The sequence below is a fragment of the Lolium perenne genome, chromosome 6 (genome assembly GCF_019359855.2).
Source record: "Lolium perenne isolate Kyuss_39 chromosome 6, Kyuss_2.0, whole genome shotgun sequence".
NCBI classification, from domain to species: domain Eukaryota; kingdom Viridiplantae; phylum Streptophyta; class Magnoliopsida; order Poales; family Poaceae; genus Lolium; species Lolium perenne.
Genome location: NC_067249.2, coordinates 262,856,857 through 262,866,835, shown reverse-complemented (window position 1 = coordinate 262,866,835; position 9,979 = coordinate 262,856,857). Strand labels below are relative to the sequence as shown.

Here is a 9,979-nt window from a genome sequence, read left to right as displayed (position 1 = left end):
ACATGTTGGACGGGTACGAGCTCGCCCAGGTCTCACCATGAAGGAAGCGTGGCCGGACAGCGCTGACACTTATAGAAGCCGTTCGCGAAAGAAGAAGAAGGACGCCGACATTGTAACGGAGTTGTTATCTAGGGTGGAGGCTCTTGAGAGAAATCAGAGGGCACACGATCAGCCGCTGTTTCTACGGGATCCACAAGCCGATGCTGCCCCATCTCAGCGAAGAAGCGGTGTCGGTTCCTCGCATCTTGACGGATGTGGAGGAAGCTACCCGTGGATTATGTCACGGAGAAGACAGATTGCGAGCTACATATGTTAATCGGGACCGCGTACATTAAGGTGGCGGTCGGCTATGTGTACCCAAGTGAAGATGGAGCAATGCACCATCATATGCCCATTCCACCTGGTTGTGTTCGTGTCGGGGTGGATGAAGTTGTTTCGGGGTTTGAAAAAGTGGAGCTTGATATTCCTAGAGGTGAAGATGAGAGGACACTGGGCGATGTCAAGCACGGTTTCGCCCTATGGCCGAAGAAGTACGTCGTCCTTTTGCAAAGGCCACCGACTCCTACACATGAGCAGCAAATGCCATCGACTCCTCCTGGTGGCAGTCTGGTGAGCAGCCAAGTCCACACCTACACTGAGAGGGACCCCAGCGTGAGTCCACCATCTCGAGATCCTCCGCGTAAGACAGCGTCCGTTAAGCGGAACGGTACGCCGCCTAGGAAGAAAGCTAGAAAGGAGAAACAACTGCCGCCTCCTGAGAAGTTACCTTGGGAAAAAACTCCAGAGGAAAACGCGGAGGCCGTTAAGGCCGAGGTGAAGAAATTTTGCACCGAAAGTGCCGAGAGATACCTTTCGAGAAGACACTAGATCGGGAGAAAGTTGTGCGTACCGTTGACAATCTATATGACCCTGTACCATCGCCGCCATCTGACTATGCGCGTTCTATTGAAAGGTCGTATGACAAGATGATCGAGGCGACAAAACCCGTTAAATCGGGTATCAGGGAGATAAAAGGGATACACAGTGTCTACCAGCTCGGACAACAACCCGTTCAATCGGTCGCCCCTCTCAAGGTGTTTGACGGGAAGACCGTTCAAAGTTCTCGACAAGACGCAACTGATTACGCCTTAGCTGAACGAGCATATCAGTTTGTTCAAGGGAAAGATTTGGTCGAGAATCTCAGGAAGGTACCAACATGTATGCGTAACTTGCATTCGTGGTACCTTAAGGCCTCAAAGGAAGGGATCGAGACTATCATGGTGCGAGTTAGGGAAGAGCACTACTTCCAGAGAATCTTGTGTGAACGTTGACTTCGCCGAACTCTTTCAGTTATACAATCTCCGGGCCCTCGACAAATCAATCATCGGTTGCTATTGTACGTAAGTGATTTATTTATTTAATTTGAGAAGTCGTTCATTGTCTGCAGATTATAATCTTTTGTGCGCTATATTATGCAGATCGAAGATGCTCGAATGCAAAAGGGACGATATCACGAGACATTGGGTTCATTGACCCGAACACAATGCATGTCAAAACCATAGATGATCCCCTCTATAACAAGGATACACCGCAGACTTTGCTAAGGTTTTTGAAGCGACAACGTGACAAAAAGCTAATACTTTGGCCTTACAACTTCGAGTGAGTCTTCATGTCTTATAACACATTATATTTTGCTCACCGTATGTCAAAATTTTAACTAATGACTACATATTGAAACGTGCGTAGGTTTCACTTTATTCTTCTCGTCATCAATTTGGAAATTGGAGAAGTTGAAGTCTTGGACTCACTAACCAAAGAAAAGGATCTATACGTGTCTTGTTTTTTAATGCTCAGAAGGTAATTTGAATTCTTATCGGTTTGTTTCGTTAATTTCCTGCTTTGAACTAATTGATGACTCTTTTATGCATTTTCTTTTGTCGAGCAGCGTATGGCAAACTTTCATCAAGGAAGATACGTCCCGTGAATGGCCACCGAAGCTGCGATGGCGTGCGAAAGTAAGTAGTACTACCTAGGTCCACACACCTTTCAATTATCATACTTGACTATTGTTTGATTGAATTATATTCTTGTAAAGAAATGCCCGCAACAACCTCCGGGGACCGATCTCTGTGGATTCTTCGTTTGCGAGTTCATCCGCAGAATTGTCAACGAGAGAACGAATAATGAGAGAAATAAAGAGGTACAAAAACAATCTTCACAAATTTGTTTTGTTATCATAAGTTGTGCCGAGTTTCAGTAATAGTTGTTTCATGTATTCATTTGTATCTTATTCTTTTATAGTTGGCAAGAAAGCGGAACAAGCTCTCAATCGATGACCGCTTCATAGCAATAGGCGAGGAATTGGCGGGATTTTTCCTTCGGGACGTCATACCACCACTCGCAGAGCACCACAATGAATGAAGATGTACATGTTACATATATCGTTGACTCGAAGAGTACCACTATGCTACATGTAATAGACATATATAGAGTACGCCTCGGAGAGCACCACTATGCATGAAGATCGATCTTCATGCATAGTGCTACTTAATTTGCGATCTCATGCAATAACATGTGTGTTATATTATATGCACCAACTTGCTATGCATCATCTTGATCTTCATGTACTACCTAAACCCAAACGCGTTTCTGGTGCATCGACGCGATATGAATCAAACCGATATCCCTAAACCTCTCCAAAACCCTAAAAAGCCAATTCTCTGCCGCGGCGAAGATTTGGAAAATTCCCTGCCGCGGGGGGAACCTTTGGTACCGGTTCGTATTACCAACCGGTACCAAAGATCCTCAGCCCTGAGCTCTCCTGGTGGCCCACGTGGAGGCCCGTTTTATACCGGTTCGTAAGCAACCGGTACGAAAGGGGGGGGGCTTTAGTGCCGAATAATTTGTACCGGTTGCAAAACCGGTACGAATGGCCCTCTGGAACCGGTATAGATGACCGTTTTTCTACTAGTGTATAGATATCAATTTGAAACACTCGGAAACTAAAATAGGCGCTTATCGTGTTTTTTCTTGCTGGTTGTGTTGTGTGGTGTTTGCTGAGTTTGTGGTGTTGTATGGAACTTGTTTGGAACCTGCCGATGAGGCTTTATTAATTTAAAGCCAGGCTCCCCTCGAGCCTATTATCTAAAATAGGCTTTAGAGAAATTTCAGCAACACTACTCCTGCAATTTGGGATAACTACACTATTACAATCGTCTGGAATTAGCAATCAAAATGATTTATACTTAAAGTCACCTTATAGTTTCAACCGACTGGCATATTAATACCTTTACATCCGCATTGTCCAGGTATTCTACAACGGTATATTTTGTTCAGAGCGGCCATGCTTGAAGATCAGGATGGTAGCACACTAGAGATAGACATTTATACATGTTTGCGCCCGGATGTATAATGTCCGGTAAAAACTTTACTTTATGTTTGTAGCGTAGTAGATTCCAATCTCATCTATGGTGGATAGATGAGGGAGACCAAGGAAGGTAGATGTGTTGTGTATGCTCATGAGCTTACTTAGACATACCCATTCAGAAGCTCCTATTCCCCACATACATGGTGGAAATCAGGTTACAAAGATACATAAGGTTTACAAGTGGCGGCATCTAGGCTAAACCCTCACAGAAAATAGATCCGGTCTGAGTCGGTTAACTTGATTACCCCGCGGGATCCACAAAATCCGAACAAGACTGTCCGGAGTTCATCATCATGTTTCTTGTTTTGGCTCTGAAATTTGCAGACAACCATGGATTGAGAGATGATCCAAAAACATGCAAAGTTGTTATTCTCAGCGATGTGAAAATCTATCCTGTTGAACACTTCTCTATTTGAAGCCATCTGGAAGACGTTTTAGTGCTAATCATCCTGTTGAACACTTTTCTACGCGTAAAATTGATTATCAAATTCTGTAAACGTCCACCTAACTGATTTGCGTTCTCTCCAGTCTTCATCGACAGTCTGATCTTCTCGAAGAGATCCAATTGTGCGCACATATGTTCCAGTTTACTCCATTAGGGTCAATCCATCCTTTGCGATATTTATCTTTCTCTTGGGCCACTTTTGAGCATCAACACATGTCCCTGTTTTTTTTGGCAACGTTAGTGTGACAAGAAATAACTTGCATCACCTTGTTCTAAGGATGATATCCACACTAAGTCAGCCATTTTGGTACAACTACTTCCTCCATCCTATAAAAGTTTATCTGCAATTTTTCAAAATTTAGACGTATATCTACATCTTGATTTAATAAATCTTAGATAACTTTGGGGACAGAGGGAGTACGATCACATGAATGTAGCGGAGAGGTTGAGACGTTGTCGATGAAGTCATGTGATTCTCACAGCTATGTTAAACCTTCCAGTCACGAGGGTGTGCTCCTTCCAGATATTTCCATACAAAATGACATAAATAAATCAAGCTAGCTATCTTTGACACACAATAACATGTAGCTCTGACAACTTAATCTTTCTATAGACAATAACATATAACCAAGTCTAAGATAATTGTGCTCACACAACCTATCTTGTCATACTCAATATTTCTATGTGGTCCAACCTACTTCATATGTAGATCAAAGTAATACTTTCATATTAAAATAAACAAATAACAGATATAACTCATGGACTAAACATGGATCTAACACACCATATAACCCTATCTTGCCACCAAAAACACTGGCTCTTAGAGTACATCCAAGCTATAAATAGAAGGTAATGCAAAATATAATAATGTAAACCCACGGGAGCGCAAGGGCGCAGTCTCGTGCCGTCATGACCACGGTGGAGTCCGAGGACGAGCTGGCTTAACCGGAGATATCAGCAGCAGATCCAGCCTCTGAACGTGTTTATCGATGCGACTCCACGACCAATGTGTCGCATTGGAGTTCATCAACATTCAAGCGAGGAAGATCTCTGGCCATAAGGTTGTTTCCGCCTCGCCAACTAGGTTAATTTACGGGGACTAGGTTGACATAGTATGGTTATAAAGAGGGGGTGCGACTGTGGTCTGCGGTGGTATGTGAGAATGGATAATGACGATGCTAGTCCAAATTTTGGCAAGATAGTGGCAAGTGTTGTAACTTTCTGACAAGATGGATCCATATAACACACACGTTTAGGGAGGAGCTATAGTTTGCATTGTTGGACAATTGAAAACGGAGAGCGAAATATAGATTGTGAGAAAAATATGTAACATAATAATTATTTGTAGATATCGATCTTTATTTAAATTATTTCTAGTTTTTACCCAACATGATGGTCTGTAAATCTACACTACTTTCACGTACATAAACCTGAAAGTGTTGAAGAAAGTGATGTCTATCACTCATGATTATATAACAGAGAAGCAGGTGTGATGTAAATGTTTTGCTTACATGCTGTAGTACATAGCACACGGTTGTTGTAAGAAAACCATGTGCGATGTATATTGTAGTTCTACAATACAATGAAGTAAAAAAATGCATACATTTAAAATTTATTAAGAATACTTATAATTATTTCAAAATATATAAAGAATCGATTGTCCATTACATCATCTATACATTGAGCTGATCCCTAATGCTATTGTAGCCACGTAGATGCCAGTGCGTCATAGCTACCTTGAAGAAGAGGTGAGCATCTAGAGAGGCATACATGATATGATCAAAGCACAATGAAACCTCCAACCAGTTGTCGCATCTGATTGAATTGTGAACCTTCTTCACAAGCTTTCTCCCAATGGAATGGTTCGACTTAGCATATGGAGAAGGAGAATAGTTGGTCCCCGGGTTCGGGATCATCCTCTGGAGGTCACGCATCCCCGAAATGGATGCGATGCCGTAGTACTTGAGCATCTTCACATCGTTGCCGACAGCGGCACCGTAGAAGTTGATAGAATCATCGCCAAGGAATTCCCTTAGGGCATCTGACATTGTATCATTGTGCACTATGTGGAAGACGAGGACCTCAGTAGTGACGCAGAGTTGGAGGACGCCGGTGCACTACCTCTCCTCCAGTGGAAGCTTCTTCTGGCTACCTGGCTTCGCGAGGGTGTACTTGCAGTCCAGCCCAACACACTTGGTCAAAGAGGCCTTGAGGTACTGCTTCTTCACCCGGCGGATCCACCTCTACACCCTCGATGCATGGGGTGAATGTTAAGTAGAAGAACATGTCCTGCACGTAGAAACTATATTCACTGGAGGGTGGCACGGACACCATTGGACCACAGACTTTGGTGTTCTTGAAATTTGGTGCGCGCAGATGTGTGGAAGAGATCGATTGATCGAGAGGAGTGGCTGGGAGTATGATCTTCTCGTAACATTACGACTTTATAGTACTAGGATCAATGTGAAAATTATTATATTTGATCAGTGTGGTCGAAGTTAAAAAGGCTACACGCGTCAACAGAATACTAGGATGGAGCGCTGCTATACACACGACAAATTTCTTCCGATCTCTGTACGATCGAATTTATCACACGCAGGACAACGAGCGGCCGGTTTGGCTTTGGACTGGAACTGTGACTTAGAATCGGCAAGATAGACCCCCTCCAGTGCGCGTTTAAACATATCTCAAATAGCTCTAGGCTTTCCGAAAAGAGCTAGTAAAAAATAGGTGTAGACTTAAAAGTTTATTTAACATTTGAAAAAATGTTATTTACAAGTTCTTAAAAAAATTGAAATAAATATTTGCATGTACATACTAACTTGATAGTTACATGTGCCAATTCCCCAGAAAACATATGATTGTATCTGACTTATGTAAAACTTACATGTACACTTTTCATTTAAATAAAATAATTTACATAGCGTTACAAGTATAAAACATAAATACATAAAATGGCTTTGGCCTGCTAAAACCGTAAGCCTAGCCTACCTCCTCGCCGTCGCTGGGCAGTTGGGTCAGGTCGACGACGTCCGGGATCGCCCATGGCCGTTCGGATGCAGCGCCTCGCCGAGGTGAAGCAGGTGCGCCGACGCACATCATGCTCCACCTCGAACCACAAGTCCCAGTAGGGACTCGTGTCGCTGTAGGAGGGGTCCTCCCGGAGATCCGCCGGCTGCACGTGCCGCCTATGGATCTCCGTCAGGCGTGCGCGGCCGGTGGCCGGGATCGACGGCATCAGAACCCGATCTGGGCTCAGGTGCCAGCCGTGGGGGAGGTGCATGGCGCCCCCACGGCATTGGGGCGCCGGCCTCACAAAAGATCTGTGCCACCACGACAGTGACGTAGATCCGGTCGCGGATGGCCAGCGACGGTCCCATGTCGAAAGCCGCCGGCGCGGCTCGCCGGCTGCTGACGGGGTGGTCGTTCGCCGATGGTGAGAACTCGCGTTTCGGGGCCATGGCGGCGCGGAAGCTCGAGCTCGAGCTCGTTCGTGTGGAGTGGAGTGGGGGGTGCGGACTGGATAGGAACAATCCCCCTCTTCAGTCTACATTTAATAGGACTCGCAGGCACCGATAATAGGACTCGCAGGCATCGAGGAGGCTCGGATGGCGATGACGGAGGAAGAACGCGCCGACCCGCGTCACCACCCCGAGAACTACACGCGGTGGAACTCCTTCTTCCTCTGGCGGTGGGAGCGGGAACTGCCGAATAGGATGCTCCATAACGTCCTCGAGCACATTGAGGGCGGCAACTCCCCGGTGCTCATGATGCCCCCTCCATCGAGGGCATCGACCAGCCGCCGCCGGGGAAACAGCTGGCAGCCACGGCGCATGGCTGCCAGCTCATCGTCTTTTGACACGGCGTCGAGGTCTCTCTCCAGGTCGGCGCCATCCTTGGCGCCGGTGAAAAAGGAGCCGGCTTCCCCGCCGAGCCACCGCACGCGCGGCGGCGGCATCGTCATCCGCGAGCCCTCGACGACACAAGGACGGCTCCGCCCGAAGCGCGAACAGGAGACCTCCGGCGAGCGGAAGCGCAAGCCGGCGAAGGTGAAGGTGGAAGAGGCCGAAAGCGCCGAGGACGCCGCCATCCTCGAGGCCGTCATCGTGAGGTCCCTCCAGGACCTCGTCCCCGTTGAGAATGCCATGCCGCTCGACAAGGCCTGCGCCTGGTCGAGGGAGCAGTGGGAGAAGGAGGAGGCGGAGCCGCAGGCAAGGCTCCTCCAGGACGTCGCTCACTACCGCCAGCCTGCGACTCCTCCATCCGGCGCCGCCGTCCCTGTCATCGACCTCGAAGCCTCCGACGACGACCTGTACAAGCCATCGTCGTCCCCGCCTCGCACCAGTGGCCGGTGGGGAGACGCCAGCCAAGGCAGCAGTCAGGCGGCTTTGGCGCCGCCGCAGTTCGACGACGACGACTCCGACGATGATGGCGGCGACTACACGGTGTTCTACCGCCGTTTCGGCATGTAGAGCGTCGTGTTTTTATATTTACAGTTGTATTCCCCTAGCCGAATTCGAAATATAGTCGAATTCGGTCTCTATGTATGAACTTCGCCCTCTATATAGTAAATATCATTAAATTTAGTCTAAATTCGACCGTTTTATGCCGTAGTTTATCAAGTTTTCGTTTTTCAAATTTAGATCGCCGTCTTCGCCTGAGATTGCGGCTGGGAAAGTACTCCTCCCCACGCCAAATTTACGTCCAATCCGGACGTAAATTTCCCCGGATTTCGGCGTGGGGAGGGCAAACGAGTGGAGATGCTCTTAGTGCAGGTCTGAGTTGGAACACTCGGGACAGAAATAATTAGCACCAAGACAAAAGAGAGAGAAAAGAGGTATCGTACGCAGATCGGACAAGGATTGTCGTGTGTGTAGCATTTTCGACTAGGATGCAACCTCGGAAAATTTCTACGCACGATTTCAAATTTGTTACCTTTTGTGATGGGTAGAAAAAAAACAAGCGCATTAAAGGAACTTTCCCAGAAAAAAAAAACAAGATGGTTTACCCTTTAACTGTTTGTGTTATATGATAATGCTTTCTCGGAAGTCGGCAATGTGTGAATAAAATGTTACGCTCTAGAAATCATTTCCGCGTGCATTGTACCCACGTAGGGGCTACCCTGACCGTGAACACTGTTGGATAATTAGGCACAATTTCCATGATTAATTCCAGAATATTAAGCATGACGACAGTAACTACTAACATGTGAAACTCGAACATACTAGATGTAGTGATCAACATGAACAGTAGCATAGCAAACAGTACAACATCCATCGCTAAACAGATCGAGATATGTCGCACGTACCGATCTGGTGGAGGTGGCGGTGGAGGTGTAGCAGATGATGTCGCAGCAGTAACGTTGTTGATGACAACGTTGTTGACGACGGGGACGACGGGTCGAAGAGATGGCGTTGAAGACGACGGTAGGCAGCACCGCCCGACTTGGACGGAAGGCGATCCGTGATGAAGAGCTTGAGCAGTCGCGCAGAGCGCTTCCCAAAAACCTAATTCGCCCTCTCCCGTACAGGATCGCAAGGACGAGCGGTTCCGGAGACCTGCTCTCCCGTTCGCCGATGCACGTCGGCGCGCGGGATGGAGTAGGCTACGATGGCGGCGCAAGCAGAGAGAGGTGGAAACCCTAACTCGTGTATTGGATGTATTTCTGCGGTAGCCGGGCAGGAGATTATATAGGCTCGGGAGACCCTAGGCAACGTGGGCCACGCCCACGTAGCACGAACGTTTCGAGTCGGTTACAGATAGCCCACGATCCGGGAGCGACCCGAACCGACTAACTGCGACGCGTCCGTCTAGGACTCTGTTCGTTTTCCTGAGCTGCAAAAAGTAAGGAAAGTCTCGGCTCGAGGCTCAATCCACTCACCACGAGCGCGGCGCGCGTCGTGACGTGTCGAGTCGAGTCGAGACGAGCGAGCGAGGAGGAGGAGGAGCGCGCGAGTAGCACTCCTATTCTCACTCACTTACTAGTGGTGGAACAACCCACCTTATAAGGTGGTCTAACTTCCTCCCAACTTTCCATGTGGGACTAAACTTCCCACCTCTTGCCACTCCCTAGTGAGCTGCCACCAACTTGGGCTCAAACTCACAAGGCTGCCACTATGTGGGCTTTG

The 9,979-nt window shown here is 47.3% G+C and overlaps 1 protein-coding gene and 1 long non-coding RNA gene across 2 annotated transcripts; one reads left to right on the top strand and one right to left on the bottom strand.

Moving 5' to 3' along the window:
* Positions 1 to 1,516: 1,516 nt before the first annotated feature.
* Positions 1,517 to 2,348, top strand: LOC127309192 (uncharacterized). The gene is made up of 4 exons (XR_007857005.2): positions 1,517 to 1,638; positions 1,726 to 1,836; positions 1,925 to 1,994; positions 2,075 to 2,348. It is a non-coding gene; the product is annotated as an uncharacterized lncRNA (long non-coding RNA).
* Positions 2,349 to 5,524: 3,176 nt separating this feature from the next.
* On the bottom strand, positions 5,525 to 7,134 carry LOC127309845 (uncharacterized). Its single transcript, XM_051340563.1, has 3 exons — positions 6,949 to 7,134; positions 6,004 to 6,094; positions 5,525 to 5,913 (listed from the first exon to the last, which is right to left on the bottom strand). The coding sequence occupies exons 1-3, from the start codon at positions 7,132 to 7,134 to the stop codon at positions 5,525 to 5,527; spliced, it is 666 nt and encodes a 221-aa protein (XP_051196523.1).
* Between the last annotated feature and the right edge of the window lie 2,845 nt (positions 7,135 to 9,979).